Genomic DNA, 20,830 nt, shown 5'->3' with positions numbered 1-20,830 from the left:
CTTCACAGTTTCAGTGTACGGACTCAGTTTGTGAATACGTTATGTATCTGCATTTCACGTGACATTCAAATGCTGGTTTCCTGGAACAAGTGGGATTTTGTGAGTGCGAGTGTGTGTGTGTGTGTGTGTGTAATCTCTCTGGTGACAGGGGACCGCTTGTTCTGTGACTGTTTACAGTACTTTGTAATCATCTCAATTTATGATTACAGAACAGAATTGATGTTATTCACTCTTGCTAGACATGCATTAAACAACCCTTTTATTCATAAGCTGTCAAAATATGTCCAGCAAATTGACAAAATTTGTTTATGTGTGTGTGTGTGTGTGTGCGTGTGTATGTATATATATATATATATATATATATATATATATATATATATATATATATATATATATATATACAAAACCCTTGTTGACAACTGCAGTGTAACATAAAACAGGTGCTTTGTAAGGCCCACACAACTCCTTCTGTGTTCACATGAAGATCCCTGTTTGGGATGTTCTGTCCTTGGTTTTATCCTCTCTGTGAATAACTTTGTCACTACATACCTACATACTACATACATCAGTAAACAGTTGCGCCACTTAGTTTTTGCACAAATAGTTTTATACACTGCTCTTGGCTTAACCAGGCGCCGCAGTGTGTATTAAAGTTGAATCACAGTCATTCTTTTCAGCACAAACACGCCTCCTTTCTATGTAAATTAAGCTTATTATAGATTACACCTTATTCACAAGACTCAGCGCTATTTGCCTGTGAAATTAATGTTGCCCAAGTACTGCCTGTGGAAAGCAGACTCTAAGCTATTTTATTCAGAAGACATGTATGTGTGTTTTTCACTTCATTTCAGTCACTCCACAAATGTGGTGAAGAGTGCTGGCTAGCTGCCAAATATACTAGATAGTGCTTAACATGAATTAACACATTATATTTATGTATATGTATGTGTTGTTGCTCCATCATCTGTGTTTCCAGGGTACTGCTGCTGCTGCTTCAGTCAGACCTTTACACTCACCACACCACTCCCCCCGCACCCCTTTCTTTTTTTCTCTCTCTTGGTCCTGTCCTTTTCCCAGAACCCTGACATTGTGCTGGTCCACTACCTGAATGTGCCAGCTATCGAGGATTGTGGAAAGCCATGTGGGCCCATCCTGTGCTCCATCAATACAGACAAGAAAGAATGGGCTAAATGGTCGAAGGAGGAACTTATTGGCCAGCTGAAACCCATGTGTGAGTATCCGATCACATTCCATCAACTGAATGCAAAATCTGTCTCCTCTCATGCACGTTTTCACTGCAAACAGTGTTTCAAAAAATATGCTACCATTCAAAGGTTTAGGGTTGGGTATGATTTTTCAATGTTTTTGTCTCATATGCTGCATTTATTTAATCAAAAAATGCACTAAAAACAGTCATTTTGTGCAATATGTAAAACTCTTTTCTCATTTTATGCTTTTGCCTAATATGTTTTTGTTAAAAATATATAAAAGCAACTGTGCTCCTTAATATTTTTTGTATAAACTATGATCAAACCAAAAAAAGATCAAATCAACAGCATTTATTTGAATTAGATTTTTGTAAATAATGTCAGTCTTAACTGTCATTTTTTTATTAGCTGAATGCATCCTTGATGAAAAGTATTTATGTAAAATAATTATTAACCCTTTGAAGGGAATGTGTGTGTGTTTGTCTGTGGGTGTGGGTAAGGATATTACTATAATATATAAGGTAATGTATATAAGTAATACATTTAGTGTGTTTTATGATCAAAATAAATTAAATGCACTTCATATTTCCATATTACCTTTATACATTTTATAAATAATTTTTATGTGTCTTGTAAAATCTTTATTACATTTTACAAGATACAGAATAATATTAAATATAGCAACTTTGCATTTCAGGTAAATTCATTTAATTTTATATACCTGTTCTTTCAAACAAAACAAAGATAGTTATTAAGAAAATGTTTTTCAGTCTAAAAAAGACCTTTGTGAAAAAACAGGTCTCCATGGTTCACACTGCCCCAACAAACACCATCAGGATTGCAATACTGATCCAGCAATACACTACAGCTGTTGGTGATGGTTAAAGCAGTGTGATCTAGCCTTTAGATCCTTAGACAATATACATGACATTGTCTTCTGTAATTTCTGTATTATTTACGCAAGACCTGTGCTGTTTAATTTATGATATTTCATGAGAAGTTAGTCTCTCCCAGCTCAGCCTGCTCTAGGCCCCATCTTACATGCCCACCTGTGCATGCCCATTCCGAGGCGCCCTGGTGTCCCAGGGTCAGTGGAGCTTCTTGTCTGCGTCTCACTGTCCAGAGTGATTAAGCATGTTGGTTTCCAGTCAGTCAGTGGAGGAGAGCAGTGATGTATTGATTGAGGCCAGTGAGTGGATGGAAGAGTGTCTGACTCGCCAGAGATCCCTTCATACATCCAGCACTGCTTTGCCCGTGCTTTATGCTTAACACTGTGTTTATATTTCCATCTACGACAGGTCTAGGTCACAGAATTGACCAGAGGAAACCTGTCTAATGAGGATGTAAAAAAAAAGGGGGTATGACGGCATGCATATAATCATGTTTACCCAGTCTTATGAGGACACATATCTGTATGTGATGCCTGCCATTGATCATTTGAACTAGGACAGGGCTGTCAAGGTAATGAATATATGAAGTCAGATCCCTCACGTCAGCACTTTTAGACACAGGATGTCAGCGAGGAGAATATAGATGAGCACAGCTGACATTGTAATCGCTGCCGCGTGTTACGATCCCCTTAAGAGCTTTCATGGCAATCACTTAAGAGCTCCCTTTCCCACTGACTTTAAGACACGTATAGTAAACTAATATGTTCATTACACTCCATGCCTGATCTACATTGAAACCATTTGCCATAATGCATGCAAGTCATTCACATTGCAAATGGTGTGGACGGTGGCAAAGGTGCAAGATGTCTTCCACCAGTCGAGCGTCTTGTGCACTGACACTAGGCTAATAGGGCCACAAGATTCATCATCATATTCTTCAAACAACTATCTGTGATGTGAACTCATCTGTAGAGCAACAGTATCACCTAGTGGTGGAGCTGCAGACATGCAGCCTGTTGATAGTCAGAGATTCATTGTAAATGTATTAGCCATGCATAATTCATGGATGCATTATACATCGCTCTACAAACCCAGTGTGTTCCCTTGAGTGACCCATATCATACACAAACAGCTTGCATTCATTAATGGGACGAGGTGTTCAGTTTGGATTGAATTGGTAAGGAGCATTGCGTTCCTCGACTGACAGTCCTCAGAGATAGACTTCTGTTAATGTTGTTCTCTAACTCTCTCCCCTTTAAACATTTTTAATGCATTTGCATCAGATATCTTAGGAATGCATCAGTGTTGAGGTTGCGTCATCACCTGCTTTGCACGGAAAAAGCGTTTCATCATTGTAGTGTGAAATATAGATTAGTTACTTTTGCCTTCAAGCTCTATTATGAGTGGTGATTTGAATTTCTTTATAAAGCTACTACTGAGATGTATTTTAATTCATCATCAAACCTTTAAGCTCTCCTGTCATCTAGAAGTCTAATTCATTGCATTACAAGAAACATATAATTAAATTCTTTAAAAACTGACAATATCTCACTATTGTACTTAAAGGTAAAAATTTATATTTTTTCACCAAGAACTCTTTAGTTCTTCTTTTATTTAGTCCAACCACTGTGATATAGGGAACACTTTTCACAATCTAATGAATTCCTGTCAAATAAGATCCAGACTCTAGATTTTTTTTTTTGTTGTTGTTGACTATCTATTATCACTTAAAAATAGATTATTTTACTTAGTAAAATAGATTGCAAATATTTGCAAATATTGTTTCATGTTGAAGTAGGTGTGTGCAGCAGAGATCAAATGCCAGGTAATGGAAAGCAATGGTTGCTTAGTCACACTAAAGCTGGAATGAAGAATACGCAGGCCTGATTCATTCCACTCCGCTGATGTAATTTAAGAGACCAGGGACCAGCCATGCCTGAAGCCCCCTCACTGCTGTGTGAGCAGATGATCAGACAGCGGTTATAAACATACACACACACAGCAGGGTGCGCGATATCAAGTCAAGTCAAGTAAACAAAATACATTGCGTCAAAGCAACTGAACAACATTCATTAGGAAAACTGTGTGTCAATAATGCAAAATGATAGTTAAAGGCAGTTCATCATTGAATTCAGTGATGTCATCGCTGTTCAGAGATATCTGATGTAATTTATGTTTCCTGGAGATAAAGATGCAAGTTGATGTGAGTGGTTGTGAGGTGCTTTGAGATTGTGGATATGAATGTGGCTGGCGGAGATAGTGTTTTTATTTGATTTGATTTGTTAGCAGCATTTAATCCAGGAGTTTCAAAGTCTTCCAAAGCCCTAAAATTTATAAAATATACAAAAATGTAATTGTACATTTCAATATAATGAAGTCTAAATTTAATATTAATTAAATGTTGTTAAAAAATGTAATGCACAAAATAAGTCTTTTTTTTTGTATATTTAAATTATGTTTCTAAACAAAGTTTGGAAGGAGCACATTCAGAGGATCAACTTAATTAGCACGATAGTAAATATATACATACAGTGTATATATATATATGTATATATATACAGCCAACTTACAGTACCTCTCTGTCCCACTACAGTTTTTCTGGCATTCCCTCCTCCACCTCAACTCCTCACACCTAACTATTCTTATCCCAGCTTGGGAATATCTCAGGGTTCTGGCTATATTCTGAGCTCAGAGCCCTCCCTGCGGACAGGATGCCAAGTATACATAATATTCTTTACTATTCAAACTACTGTATTTATTATATGCAAGTTCGAACTCTTGAATATGCCATTTATTAATTTTGTCCACCATTTTTAATCATATAGATATATTATATGGTTAATTATAGTTATACTTTTCTATGTTCAGTTTTGTTTTTAAATACTTTTAGATGAATAACAGGACACAGCTGAACCACCAAAATATTTTCTTGTGTACCCCGGAGGACACTCTATGCTCGCCCAAGGCAGCGTGCACCCCATTTTAGCACACCCAATGCTGCGGTAAGGAAATACATACATTTCATTCCCCAACAACATTCGAAGAAACTGCGTCTGTGTGCAGACACATGGAACATTGCCAGATGGGCTGTTTGAGCAAAAGGTGGTTTGAAGAACTGCATTAGTAACGGCAGGCCACTGTGGACTGAAGTGTGGGAGAATCCCTGCAAGTTTAAATCCGAGGATTCTTCTTCAGATCCTTGCGGCCGATGCCTCCCACCAATGTCACACCGTATCCACCAAACCAGCTTGCCCTTTCATTACATGACCTGCCTTGTGCTGCGACTTTGGTTCAGGCTCATGCTGTTAGATTGATTTGTCTGTTCGAGCATGGTCATGCTGGTGTAATGGCTTGTGGAATGCCACTGCGATTCTCTGGCCAAGCATGGAATGGCAGAGCTCAGCAGAGCAGAGAAACCTGCTGTGTATGTGACAACTGTTGTGCCTGCTCCAGCTGGTGACGCAACACTGTTTGCAGGTTCAAGCAAAACTCTTTTGTCTCTTTAATCTGTTTTTGTCCCTCGCTTTCCAATGCAATCTCACCTCAACTTGTTATGCTCACAGAAGTAGCAAAGCGTGCACAAGCTGTATTAAGATATCTCGATGCTGTTATAAATACCGTTCCTCTCCAGAGATCGCCACATTACCTTTTTGCATTCCTTTTCCTTTCGCCATTTTACTGTTCCAGTTGTTGTTGTTATTGTTCTTCTTCTCAGAGGAGAGAGGCTGGGCTTGGAAATAGTGATGGCAGCTAAAGGATTAAATGGCAAAAAGCACCTTATCAAAGGGCTGGAGCTTTTACTTCAGCTGAAGTGAGATGAGGAAGAAGTTTGCTCTGTTTTTTTTCCTCCCACGTCAGCTGAAAATTCACCCTTAACAAGCCCAAATCTGTTCTTGAACATTCCGTGATTCTGTTCCTGAGGTCAGAAAGTAGTAAATGACTGCGATAAGTGATTTTTTTCTTGTGGTACTCTTTTTCTGGACAAAAGTGGTTTTGATATGGAGTCTGGTTTTGAGGTAAGGTCAGGGATGTAGTGCTCAGTCAGGGTAGGGGAGGGCTGGAAGGCTCGGCTGGTGGACTGACGACTGTGTCTCCTCTCTCCCTCGGCAGTTCATGGCATCAAATGGACTTGCAGCAATGGGAACAGCAGCTCTGGCTTCTCTGTGGAGCAGCTGGTACAGCAGATACTGGACAGCCACCAGACCAAGCCTCCTCCCCGGACTCACAACTGCCTCTGCACTGGAACTCTGGGTAAGGGACAGACAGGAGGGCAGGGGTGTGGGATATAGGCAGACAAAAAGATACAGTCAGAGACAAAGGGAGCAGGTAGTGTTTTAAATATGTCTGCAAGAACTGTAAAAGATGAGGTGAGTGTAGAGCAGGCTGAATGCCTAATTAGAGTAGCGTCCAGGCTGAACATTTCATAGATGTGCTGGTTTATTGAGCTGTCTATTACAATGACACCACTGGGGGGGCGCGTAATGTTCCTGTCTATCTGTGGAGTCAATCTTTTTTTACTCAAGTATACAACAAATGAATTTTCATCTTATACTTCATGACAAATATCCAGCACAGCACTTTACAATCCCATGGTGTTGCTTCTATAGGGTGCCATTACTCTGAAGCAAATTGAATTGCGTGTTTAAAACAAATGATTGTGGATTAGATGGATTGTCATTTGTTGTATGTTTATATAAAATTCAATTGCCAAGTATGCAGTAAAATGACTAATGTGACATGCCAGCCATTTATTATCAAAATGACAAAGCTATTTGTTGGCTTCCCATGAAACGGTTAATTTTGATGATTGATGGTCTCCATAAAGATTTAAATTAATCTCAATGTTCATTCAAAGCATCAGCATCAAAGCATTTTGTGGCTTATTCTTTGAAATGCTCTTCTTATGATTTACAAAGCAAACAGAGACTCTTGCTGATTGTGATCATTCAAATACTGTTGTGAATAAGAATGTAAATATTGATAATACTAATAATAATGGAATCATTTTAAAGTGCATAATATCATTAATGATTCAGGAATATAAATTATTCTGAATAAAACAGTATGGATAATGATATTAATAGTATGAATAATAATAATATTATGATCATGATTTTTATTATATAAAAGCCACATTTACATTGTATACAATTATAATAAATTATTGATAACGATACTAGTGATTCTGTTGATAATTTGAATAATGTTCATTTTAAAGGGTCAGATTTCAAATTTTACACATTCTGCATAAATGTACAGCTAATATATTTCTTAGAATTTTCTGCTCTCTCTCCCTTTAACTATCCAACCTTAAATGGTTGTTGTCTTTGAGATTTTATTGTCTTTGTTAAGCACCAATACATCAGGACAAATTATTAAATACAATTATTCCCTCAGTACTTGGCAATAAAAATGTTTCTGATTCTGAGATATTAATTATTCTAAAACAATAGTTTGGATATTGATAATAATAATGTTAATAATAATTAATTAATAATAACACAAATTTTTTGTTTTTAATAACATTATTATTAATGAGCCTGTCCTCCAACAAAAAACAACCATATAGGTCGTTTGTGCAAGCACCTTATTACGACCTATATTTACTGTTTAAAGTTAAATAAAATAATGACAGTATCGCGTTGCGTCTGTCGTCATGAATTGACGTATAACGTTATTACCAATCAAAACGCACGTTTATTTAAATGCAATGTGTGGGCTTTTTACACCAATCTCACATTATTACCTACATATTTTACTAGGTGGCTTATTCGTTCGAATGACAACACCTAACCCCACCCCTAAACCTAACCCTCACAGAAATCATGCTAAATTATGATTTATTGAGCATACATTTTCATGCACATCTGTTCCCTGGGATCGAACCCATGATAGCATGATTACCTATCAATGTATAGCGCAATAATCTACCAACTGAGCTACACGAAACGCAAATCAGAGTGCAAATAAAAGAGTACAAAACATTAATATGAAAACGACCTTTTGCGCAATTGTAGTATACGCTCTGATGGGTCGTATTTCAGGGATTTGGACAAACGACCTATACGGGCGTATTGGTTGGAGGACAGGTTGTTATTAATAATAATAATAATTATAATAATAATTTTAGTTTGGAAAAAACTTGCTGTTTTGTTCTTTCTCTGCAGGTGCTGGGAGCAGTGTGCATCATAAGTGTAACAGCGCCAAACACCGCATTATATCGCCCAAAGTGGACCCTCGTTCAGGAGGTTACAGCAGCACCCACTCCGAGCTTCAGAATAATGATGTGTCCGAGGGTAAGACAGAACACAGCCAGAGCAGCAAAAACAGCGGAGGAGGGAGCATACGTGAAAAACGCAATGGCAAGGTACACAAACCTGCGCTGCTGCACCAGAACAGCACTGAGGTCTCCTCTACCAATCAGGTGGAAGTGCCAGACACCACCCAGAATTCCCCTGTGTCCATCAGCAGCGGGCCGAATTCTGACCCCGACATGGCTGACAGCCCAGCAGTCACAGGCATGGGCCATGTTGCCTCTGTTATGAGCAGCCTATCCCAGAGTGTTTTCATGTCTGAGGTGACTGGGGATCCTGTCTACAGCATGTCCCCCACAGGAGGCCCCAATACCCATATTATGGGCCCTGATGCCACCTCTCACAGCCTGGTCTTAGCAGTCACCTCTGACAGCCACAAGTTTGCCTTTCCAGGAAGTGGGAGTGCAGATACACGAGGTCCTGGAGCAGACGGGCTGTCCATGCTTTCTGCCTCTGGCGTATCACAGGAGCTTCTCCTCTCCAGCAGCCTAGACTCCAGCAGCATCAAAATCCCAGAAACCACTATGAATTTCGACCCCGACTGCTTCCTTAACAACCCGAAGCAGGGCCAGACATATGGGGGAAGTGGATTAAAGCAGGAGAATGGCACATCCAATGGCTCGTCCTCATCGACAGCTAGCACCAACGGTTTGCAGTGCTCGCCAACTATGTCCGATTCAAACTATGGCTTCAGTTCTGCGCTGGTGAAGAACATCAAGACCGAGGACACCTCCTTCGAGGAACAGCTGGCCAAAGAAGGGAGCTACCAAGTGGGAGCAGTTGTAAGCTGTAGCGTTTCCAGTGGCTCTGGAGCCCAGAACTCTTTCACCTTGACCCCTACTGCCTCTCTGCTTCCCTCTGGAGGAGGCCTGAGTCCGAGCACCACCCTGGAGCAGATGGATTTCAGTGCTATAGATGCAAAGCAGGACTACTCCGCCGGTGCCACAGCAGTAGATTATAGCCAAACAATGAACAACTTAGCTCACCAGAACCCATCTTCAAGCTTTTTTCTACAAGAAGCGACACAGACAGCCCAGAACCAGCAAGGCCGGCAGAGCTCTAGTCAGAAGGGCCACCTGCTGGAACATAACGCCCCTGACGGGGCTTACATGGGTCTGCATGTTGTAAAGACAGAATCGCCTGGCAGTAATGGCCACCTCCACCACCATCACAGCAACCAGGGCCAGCACAGACCCAACTGCAATGGAGGCTCACCCACTGAGGGACAAGGACAGGGTGGCTCACTGCAAATCCTTCAGTACCAAGGAGGTTTCCCAGGCCTTGGTCCAGAGCACGAGGAAGTGGTTGCCATGGATCAGAACCGCAATGTTAGGTCCAGTCAGGCTGGGGCTACAGAAAATGGGACAAATGGTTTACTAAAATCTGGGGATCATCTACAAGCCTGTGGAGAAAGCGGAGGAGCAGATCACTTCATGCAGCAGAGTTCTGAGAATGGAGTGGGAGCTTTGAGGAATGGATGCACCACAAGTGGGCCCAACAACGGCTCGCAACAGCAACTCCAGCCACTGCTTCAGGGAGCTAATTTGGTTCAGGGGCTCTACAACACTCATCACGGGCTTAGTGGGGCTGGAGCCAATGGTGGAAGAGGCACAGGAATGGAAATCAGCTTGGATCATTTTGACATCTCTTTTGGAAACCAGTTTTCTGACCTCATCAACGACTTCATCTCAGTGGACGGCGGAGCCACAGCGGTAGGGGCTGCAGGGACATTATATACCCACCAGTTGGTGGCCCCACCTGGGTCGGAAGGAACGGCCACCTCAAGTGGGAACCAACAGCAAGGTCAAGAGGATACAACCAACAGGGCAGCAGGATACAACCCTTCAGAGCTCTGCCTCCAGTCGTGCTGCAGCCCCCAATCTTTAGGTGGAGGTGCAGGTGCTGGGGGAGGGTCAGGAGGCACAGGCTCACTGGCCTACATGCATGTCGCTGAAGTAGTGTCAGCAGCAGTGGCCCAGGGCACTCTGGGAATGTTGCAGGCCACTGGGCGACTTTTCATGGTCACAGACTACTCTCCAGAGTGGTCCTACCCAGAGGTATGTCTGTTTAAATGAGATGCTGTCCATTGTACATGCTGTACCAGTTTTTCCTCCATTATAATTACATACTCCAAAATGATATTATTATTATCATTTAAAATAGTTGTAAATGTCTTTATTAAATAATATTACATTTTGTGACATTATTAAGTGTTAATATTATTATTATTCACACATTTTTATTTATTTACAATTATTCTTTAAATATCTTAATTTATGTATCCCATGCGTGATATCCAAGCATCTCCAGTGCTGTTGCATAATTACACCACGAGATGGCAGAATACCCTTTTTACACTTTTAAAACACATTTTCAACATTGATATTAATTCATATCGTCTCCCACAAGATGGCATTATAGCACGTGTGTTTTATTCTCCTTTCAAAAGCTACCTTAATTTATTTGAACAAAATATTTTAACAATTATGTTGTGATAATGATAATGCATGTCCTGCCAAGGGAAATATTTTGGGTATACATGCGTGAGGCTTTTTTCCCCTCCATATTTCAGGGTGGTGTAAAGGTCTTAATCACAGGACCATGGCAAGAAGACAGCAGCAGCTACACCTGTCTGTTTGATCAGATCTCTGTCCCTGCCTCCCTCATTCAGCCTGGAGTTTTACGTTGCTACTGTCCCGGTAATTTCATATTTATACATACAGAAGTGACTGACTAATTATTATTTCTTATTTAAGAAGTACATATTAATTTTAATGTGATTATAAAAAATAACAATGTGTTTAATACTTCAAATAAACATACAAAATTTTATGTTTTCCTGGAATGTAATGAATTTCTGAAAGCCCTCAGACAGATGTCACCCCTGACGAGCAGAAGAACTGCATGAATTCTCATAGGTGTCAGTGTGTTTTCTTCTGATCTCTCTAATTACGGGCTTGTGTGTTTCTGCAGCCCATGACACAGGCTTGGTGACTCTGCAGGTGGCTGTCAGTAATCAAATCATCTCTAACTCGGTTGTGTTTGAGTATAAAGCCCGTGCACTGCCCTCCCTACCTTCATCCCAGCACGACTGGCTGTCACTTGATGGTAAGTCTTCCTCCCTGTCTAATTCTGCATTTGTGGGAGAAAAAAATCACTTTATAACATTTTACTAAATCTGGAACTCATCATGTGAACTCTGATTATTGAGCTACTTATTGAGTAGGTGATTATATAATGGCACTTTGGCCGAAGGGTTTTCTAATTATCCCAGATTAAGAAATTAAAAACTCATCTGATCGAGATGAAGATGGAGAGAGAGTAAGTGTGTTAATTACAAATTTGTACTGAGGAAGGCTAAGATGCAGGTTAAACTGTGTAAGGTTTACTTTACAGTTGACCCCTAGATGGGGATAGAGGGCATGTTTAGCAAAGAAAGCAGAGTTCCTATTGAAATCTGAGCAGTCATCATCACCAGTGTTGAAAATGTAGTCAACAAGGTGTTAGAGGTTCAGAGCTGATAAATTTGTTTAAGGGCTTTAAGAACAACAGGAAGAGGCTTTAATCTAACGGAGGCATGGTAAACACAAAGAAGAGATGGAGGCAGTAATTTATATAAGTGGTTCATTCTTTAGGGTCAAGTGGAAGGGCAGTCTTTAAATACTATGAGCTTTTCGTGACAAGACAAATTGATTGCTCCTGCACATCTGGCTTTGTATCTCTGTATTTATATGAAGGTTTTGCCGTGTTTTTTTTTTTTTTTTCACAAAAATGCATAATTTTATTCAGTAAGATTTTATTCACATTAATCTTTTAAAAAAAAGGTTTTTAAACTACGTATCACAAACGTTTATTTATAAAATTTTCATCATCCCTTAACATTATTAACACTTTGCATATTCTGCAAAAGATGTCAACTTGTCACCAGAGTAAGTTGCAGTACTAAAATTATAAAAACTGAAATAAAGAATAAAGCTAAATATAAATTACAAATGCACATATAACAAAATAACTAAAAGTAAAATAGAAAAAAAAGCTCAATTAAAATATGAATTAATATTACCAATACAGATTCATGTTCATTCTTAATACTTTCATGTTAACTTAAAGTGTTCAAATGTATTGGTTGATGCTTTTGGGGAAGTCGTGGCCTAGTGGTTAGCGAATCGGACTCACAATCGAAGGGAGTTCGAGTCTCGGGCCGGCAGGAATTGTGGGTGGGGGGAGTGCATGTACAGTTCTCTCTCCACCGTCAATACCACGACTTAGGTGCCCTTGAGCAAGGCATCGAACCCCCAACTGCTCCCCGGGCGCCGCAGCATAAATGGCTGCCCACTGCTCCGGGTGTGTGCTCACAGTGTGTGTGTGTGTTCACTGCTCTGTGTGTGTGCACTTCGGATGGGTTAAATGCAGAGCACAAATTCTGAGTATGGGTCACCATACTTGGCTGAATGTCACTTCACCTTCACCTTCACCTTCACCTTTTGCAAATGGAAACAAATTCAGCCTGAAGCAAAACAAATTCAGCCTGAAGTGTTACCATGTTAACCACTGGTTAGCAGTCTGTGAGAAGATGCTAAATTCAGAAAGACGAGATTCAGATCCACTATTAAACACTTACACTGTACTGATTCAACTTGCTTTGCACACATATTGGTGAACTTTACAAAGTTTCCTTTTGCTGTCCTAATCTGTTAGCGTTAACTTAAATGCAAGGCTTTAAGTCTAATCATACCATCGCTGTGGGGGATTTGCCCTCTTTAAAGCCTGGCAAACCAAATACAATCCCACACAAATGCTTCAGCACAATTTATGCTGCCTCAAACTGAGGCTGTGGCACCTTATGAAAGCTTATGATAATATTGGAGCATATGGGCAGTGACACGCCTGCCAATTTGACGTCCGAAGCTCTAATCTGCTTGCTCCGATCAGGTGATAGGATGCTTAGCCAAGACAAACTATCTCGATGAATGATTTGGGCAGCGTGAAGTGGCAGCCAGCGTTCAGATGCAGCATGTGTTTGACAAGCCTGATGTTTTGAGAGCAGAAGACTAAGCCAAACCAACAGAAAAAAAATCACACATTATAGTAAAAGGGACTTGTGTGTTCACACCAAGAGATACACTTACTGTATATCCCTGCACATATCTATTAAACGGCTGATTTTTGTGGGTACTTAATCTGGGAGGTGTGTGTGTGTGTGTGTGTGTGTGTGTGTGTGTGTGTGTGTGTGTGTGTTATAAGGACAGGATAAGTGCTCTGTCTCCTATGAGTCTGAGTAAAGAAGAGAGTGCCGGTGCCTCTGTGTGGTGCTTGTTTTCTGTGGAGGTGGGGGGTGGAGGGGTGAATTTTGTTACTGCAGTGTGCATTGACAGGGTAAAGTAGGGCATGGTGGAGGAGCCTGTGGAAAGAGACAGCTGCAATGCAGACAGCCCTGAAGGCAGAGAAACGGAGCAACAGAGGACCGAGACCCCTTTCAGAACCCGGTCTCAATTCAACACAACACCAGTCCATTCACATCTCATAGACAGCACAGCCAACCATGCGCTTGTGACTCTCTAGACTTAGACAATTGTGTATAAACAACACACACATCTTTTTTTATACACTGTTGGCTGTACAAGTCATTTCAGCTTTTTTTATCTTGTCGAGTTTATCTCATATCATAACAAAATTATAAAAATTTAATTGAAATACATTTTGACATTTCAAGTTAACATAAGAGAAAAACATTGTTGTGGCTTGATTATCACAATTTACAGTACATATTTATATAGTGCAAAATACATTTAATTAGTTTGTATGCACACTTAGACTACTGTAATGACTAAATTGTCTATAGTATACCACACTGTTATGGTTTTTCTACATTTATGGAATCCTTGAGAATAGTTTCTTGATGTATTTTCATTTAGCTCTGTGTTTTATACTTTAACTTAAGTAGCAAAGGGTAGGTTTAGTGGATTAGTGGATAAGAATAAGCTTAACTGAATTAGAGTGTGTCATCAGTTGGTTTTTTACTTTAAGCACGGCATGAAACTGCTGAGGGTGTCGAAGTATGCAAGGAATTCACCAAGCCATTTTGGAAGTTATTCCCCTCTAACTCCTGCTCTGATTCATGAATTAATGGATGGTTCAACTGAGTATGATATTCGGAAGTGCATTTGAATGTAACAGGTGAAACTGGTCGGAATGTCAGTGGACTTAGTACATAGAGAAAGATTATGCTATTAGAAAAAACAATAATATGTTTTTTATAGGAAGTCTCTTGCTTGTTATGGATGTTATGAGTATTCCTACAAGTATATAAAAAAGACTGCCAAGGCTGCTAAAAGCAGTACAGCTGAGATGTAGCCGATTGTTGTGATTGTGATGTGACTGTTGTTTCTCAGAAGAGGGCCATACCTATAATCATACTGAATCCAGTTACTGAATTTTAGGGTTTATACACTTGCTTCTGCACAGACTCTCACTCCTGGCCATTAAACCACAGCCTGGTTTCTATATCCAGCACTGCTCTCTAATAAAACGATTTCAAGACATACCTCAGCATCTGCTGTTTGACAATACATTTATCGTTTCCTTGCAGCTGTGTGCTCTGATGCTCTTATGGCACACAGCTGCCTGCCTTGATTTGTCATAATGCAGAATGGGGGCGGAGCTTTGCTTCTCTCTGCAGCATTGCAGGTAACGAAGCCACAGGCTGGAGTCGTTGTGCACTATAACCATGACCAATATATTGTCTTCTTGCCGGTTCATATTGTCCACCGATTTAAAGGTGTGTGTGGATAACTGTCTAGTTGTTCAGTGGCCAATTGTTTCCGCTCTTTGCACATAACCATAGATGAATCTGCATTTCAACATCGGTTTATCACAATGCCTGTTATTTATGGATATGAAAAATAAAGAATCGTTCCAAAATGATTTGTCTGGCTGCATACAACTACTGATTCCCAGGTTAATTTTCTGTAAATAATAAAAAAAAAACGGACGTCCACTTTTTCCTTTTTTCGTTGAAAAACTGAGGAAAAAGTGTAGTAGTAATTATTAATTAAGTGACAGTGTCACATGCTGTCTTTCCCATTAATAATTTCTGAACCTTTTTTTCTTTCTATTTTTCTTTTTTTTTTCCTTTTTTTTTTTTTGCTTTGTCTTCATGGATCGTGGAAAACTAGGGCGTCTGTTTACCTGCGGCACGTGCGCAGCGTCTCCTCTCACTGAGATTCACGCACGCGCGCAGAGGGGAGCAGTAGTCAATGTTGCCAAATCTCGCAAAACAATTTAAGCGAAAGCGCTTATAATTAAATAAGTTCCTTTTTTTCTGCTGTGCTGGTTGTTTTTCATAATTCTTAGAGATAGAGAGGCATTGTGTTTAAAACAAACTTATAAATTAGATAAGACATAGATTAGCCTAAGCAAAGATTTATTTGATGTTAGCTTCTAAATAGTGTATTTTCATTAAACACATTATTTTATTAACTACTCAAATGTTTCATATATCCTAAGCACGGGACTGTTCCTGGAAAAGCCCAAAAACCGCAACAAAAACATGCTCTTACTGTAAAGACTTTATGAAATAACAAGGCCGAAGTGGATTATCATATACGGATTTGGCAACAGCGTCCGTAGTGCTGGAGTAAGATATCTCTGGTAAAGAGGGGCGGGGGGAGAGTAAGAGAGTAAGTGAGCGGGCTTTACATTTCTCTCTGCTCTTGCACGTCGCTTCTATACTTTCTTCTATTGTTCATGACACCTTTCAGGACATTCCCATAGTATAAAAAAGGATAGTTATTTTGACCAGTATTAGTAAATAAGGGCAAACTGCGTGTGTGAGACACGGTCATTTGGGACATTGTGGTCAAGATGCCGATGAATCACATCTGCTTTTTCTAAAGACAAGGGGACGTTTTGCAGGACGACTCTCGATGGACAGTGAAATAGAAGGTTGGACTTGTTTAAATGAACCTAGTGTCTGTATGTGTGTAGTATTGTCTGTAAAGTTACTACATGTGCTTAGCCCACTTTTAAACCTTGGTCATTTCGATCTGTGGAAGATCAAGCGAGCATGGTGCTTTACTTCAGCTAGAGAATGTAACGTCCGGTGCATTTTTCATTTACACTCCTACCTTCCCTTTAAATGCTAGATTGTGTTTCTAAAAAATAAGTCCGTTGAGGCTTAAATTGATCTGTTCTGACTGAATTCAGTCTCTACTGAAGCGCTGCTTTTTGTAGTTTCCTGAACTAAACGTGTCAGCTTCCAAAATAGACACAAGATTCTGATCTTGAACATACATGAAGTACGAGACGCTATTGAATAAATGCTGGACCAGATTATCTGAGCAGAACTTGAACAGACTTCCTGATTATTCCTGTTTTGAGACAAATAGTTACCTTTGGCTATTTCATTTACTATTTGTGTGGGGGGGGGTGGGGGGGGGGGTCGCTGGTTCTCTAATCTGAATGTGCCCGCCGTCTTAGGCTACTCTCATTTCGGTCATCTTAAACAGGAGATGCCAGAGATGCGTTTGTCTGACACTTCATTGCACCAAAGCATCACATGGCAAAAGTAGGAAAAAACAGCTCATTTGTGCAGCAGTTGTCAGTTAGTGGGTCTGTTAGCTATAGTCGTGACCGGAGTGAGTGTGTGTGTGTGTGTGTGTGTGTGTTCACACATATCAGTCCTGTGATCTGCGGTCTTGTTTTCAGCACCGAGGACAGCGACTCGCCAGGCCCGCGAAGGTGCAAGTGCAAATTTAAGAAACAAGTTAGACTAACGAATTGTATAGTGTTAATGGTTTATGGCGGGAAAATATAGTTTAGCGATCATTAGACTCGTAGTTTTCAACAATGTCTTCCTCAACAACCTGTTGATATAGTGTCTGACTGTGCTGATTGGAAATACTGTAGGGATGATTTATTGTAAATCAAGCCTATATCGCACGCATTGTGACATCAGTGTTACAGTTTTACCCGCATTTAAAGCATAAAATGTTAATAAAAAAAAACATTTTTCAAATTTAAAGGGGCCACATTCGTGTATGTTGTTTTGAGGAAATGTATTTAAAAATCTGTTTTTTTGTTTGTTTATTTGTTTTTTAAAGAACAATGGTGCAGTTCTATAAAAGTGCAATAGACATTAACTTTTGCATGACAGTCTTATAGAGTTGTTTCCTAGACAACTTATTACCTAAGCTTAAAACTTAATTATTAATAATTATTTAAAAGATACTTTAATAATGTATAATATAAATAATACATGCATGAATACTGAAATATCTCCTTTAGTTGTTGCATGGCTGACATCAATGCACATGTGAGCTGTGTCTACTCCACTGCCATATAGTCTTGCTTCTGGAGGACACATTTAAGCAATAAATGTTTGAAAATGAGGTTTACTTACTAAAATGTACAAATTTGCATATTTTTGATGGGTGAAAAATCAATCACCCTTTTACCATAAGTACTTACACAGTGTAGAAAATTGCTTCGTTATCCCGAGGCAACATAGTTCAATAGGGTTAATGAACTCAACAGCCCTACAACTTCCATGGTTTTATTGCCTCTGAATTAATATTCCCTACCATGTTTCATCCAGGAGCTGAACTTTTGTAAGTTTGTGGATTTCAATCATGTCATGTGTTTAGTTGCTGAACATTGAAAATGCTCAATTGAAAGTGATTGTGAATATTGATTGATTGATTGATTGAGGGATTTATATTAATTTCATTTTTAAAATCATCAGTTCTTTACAGTTGATATGCTTTTTAAAGATGTTCATATATTTTATTTCATAGTTGTTCAGTTTTCATTCAGTTTGTCTGATTGGAAACTTATTAAATTGAACCTTATTTAGAGTAGTGCAGGAAATGTCAGAACACTTAACCTGAGCTTCAGAGGACCTTTGGTCAGGTTATTTCATAGAAAGTTGAGGTAATGATAGTCATCTTGTTAAGGAAAGGAGTCATTTCTGTACAATGTTTCTGCAGCTATCATTAGCACTTAATACCCATTAAGACTGCCAAGCTGCTTGTGCAGCGCCAGACTTTCTTAACTGATTGCCCTCTGCCGGATCCTGCTAAATTTACTTTATTATATCTGGGAAACCTATTGATTCATATAGTGATAGACATTGCTTTAGAAACTTGATGTTTGTCTTAGTGTGCACAGTTTTTCTCATGGTCAGTCTAAATAAGCGTCTCTGAGTTGCTTTTAAGATTGATTTGAAGAATTGTTCAAATACAAAATTCCTTGCAGATGCATTTTCCCACTGTTTATTCAGCCAGTTTCTAGCTGTGATTGGTCAAAATCCAGGTAATATTTTTACACCCCAGATCAGTGCGGAGTACATTCTGCTTTAGTGGCTAGCACAATGTGCCTCAAGGGCACAATTGTTAATTAGTATTAAATCAGACAGTAGTTAGGGAGACTGGCACAGTGACCTAGACTGTAAGAGGTGCACTGAAGTTGATTGAAAATTAAATCTGTTAAGGCTTGAGTTTGAGTTAAGGCTTTTTTTTTAAAGATTGATAAGCCAGTTAAGTCACTGAAGGTGAAATATACTAGTTGAGAAAATAACAGAAGATATGCTGATACCAAATCAAACTGCTGATGAAAGCATTTCCACTGTTAGTTTTATCATTGAAATGTATTTGACATTGTATACTGTAGTCAGCATTGTTGCCTGGTTGTTTTGTATGCTTTGTTTGAATGATGACAGGGAGAGCTGAGCAAAATGTAGCTGACTCACATGAACAGTAAAGTCATTAATAATAGTATGAGTAAGTCTTTTGTGAGATTTTTGTAGACTGGTGCATATAAAGGTTCATATAAAATACTATTCATAATACAGCAAGATAATGTATAATGATGTATTAGACTGGCACTATTGCCAAGCATGATAAAGAATTTTGTTATTGCATGAATAAATGTGTCACACAGTGCCACATGAAGTAGGAGATATAACCAGGGCATGTCTTGGAGGATGGGTAAAGCAGTTAGCTCGTGGAGATGCCTGCTTCTGATTTTATTTGATTTGCTGCTGGTTTGTATGAATATTAAATTGGAGGGCTCAATTCAACCAGAAAGAGACAGCATTCAAGTTTGCTCAAAACCATGCTGTGATTTGGGAAGCTGGTGAAAGAAGAAAAAAAGTACAGTGTATATGCAACAGAACCTTTGTGCCATATACATACATGAATTGTATGCATTAGGTCATTAAAATATGTTATTACTTTATAAGAAGATTCTATATGGTGATATTAGTAAATGATTTAATATCATGAAATGAACATATGTACTTTATAGCAAGTATAAATCTCAGGTTAATGCATTAATTAATCCTAATGTATACATATTTTAACATTAAAAATATACTCACCTTTAGGCCACCCAAGATGTAAAGTTTGTTTATTCATCAGAACAGATTTGGAGAAGTTTAGCATCACATCACATGCTCAAAAATGAATCCTTTGTGAATAGGAGTCCAAATAGCTGATAAAAACATCACAATAATCCACAAGTAATCCACACAACTCTAGTACATCACTTAATGTCTCGTGAAGTGTAAAGTTCTATGTTTGTAAGAAACAAATCTATCAATAATGTGTTTTAACATAAAAGCGCTTCTTCTGGTCAAAATGTGAGCCTACAATCCATAATAATGCTTCCTCCGATAAAAAAGTCCATCCCATCTTGTTCTCTCACATCCAAAACCACCAACTTATTTGTTTAGAATGGTTTTGGACTGTTTATGATCTATACATATTTCTCTCGTGACTCTTTCACTGGAGAAAGCAATATTATGGATAGAGGGTTTTAGCTGGAAGCAATGGTTAGAAGTTCAAAATGTTTTAATGATGGATTTGTTTATCATGAGCACACAGCTTTTTGCTTCACAATATGTTATTTAATGGACTGGAGACGTGTGTTATTGTGGATTATTTTATCAGCTTTTTGGACTCATTTGACGGCAACCATTCACTAAAGAGGATCCACTGGTGAGCAAGTGATGAAGAAACAAACTCATCTAAATCTTAGATGGCCTGAGGATGAGAATTTTCATTCATGGGTAAGCAATTCCTTCAATGCTAATATTTACATATACTGCAAAAATGTATGTGATAAACAAAAAAACAATTACACATTAGGATTAGTTAATGCAGGGATAAGGCTGTTACTCCGTGCATTAGTGATAAGGAGCTTTCACTGTCTCTGTCTGCACTCTACATAGTTTTGTCAGTAGGTGGCAGGAAGTGACTTCATGATTGAGTTATTGAATCATTCATTCAAACGATTTATTCAAAAACATTTTATCATTTGGGAACAAAACCTGTAACTGTCTTTATGAGTGTGTCAATAAAGAAACATGTTATTTTTTGAGTGAATCATTTAATAATTTATTCATTGTTTTAATTGGTGG

At 39.0% G+C, this 20,830-nt stretch overlaps 1 protein-coding gene across 11 annotated transcripts in view; it reads left to right on the top strand.

The window, feature by feature from the left end:
* Positions 1-20,830, top strand: part of LOC132129100 (calmodulin-binding transcription activator 1-like) — a 397,316-nt gene that overhangs the window by 355,626 nt on the left and 20,860 nt on the right. For 8 of the 11 annotated variants that reach the window (XM_059540552.1, XM_059540551.1, XM_059540550.1 and 5 more), the window contains 5 exons: positions 1,078-1,231; positions 6,209-6,349; positions 8,266-10,469; positions 10,985-11,111; positions 11,386-11,520. In XM_059540552.1, coding sequence (XP_059396535.1) covers positions 1,078-1,231; positions 6,209-6,349; positions 8,266-10,469; positions 10,985-11,111; positions 11,386-11,520 — 2,761 coding nt within the window. Of the gene's footprint in view, positions 1-1,077; positions 1,232-6,208; positions 6,350-8,265; positions 10,470-10,984; positions 11,112-11,385; positions 11,521-16,108; positions 16,357-20,830 lie in introns of those variants that run through there. The other 3 variants (XM_059540556.1, XM_059540553.1, XM_059540554.1) reach the window with 2 other exon arrangements.

Source organism: Carassius carassius, chromosome 46, assembly GCF_963082965.1.
Source record: "Carassius carassius chromosome 46, fCarCar2.1, whole genome shotgun sequence".
NCBI classification, from domain to species: Eukaryota; Metazoa; Chordata; class Actinopteri; order Cypriniformes; family Cyprinidae; genus Carassius; species Carassius carassius.
This window is presented reverse-complemented; position numbering and strand designations above follow the sequence as displayed.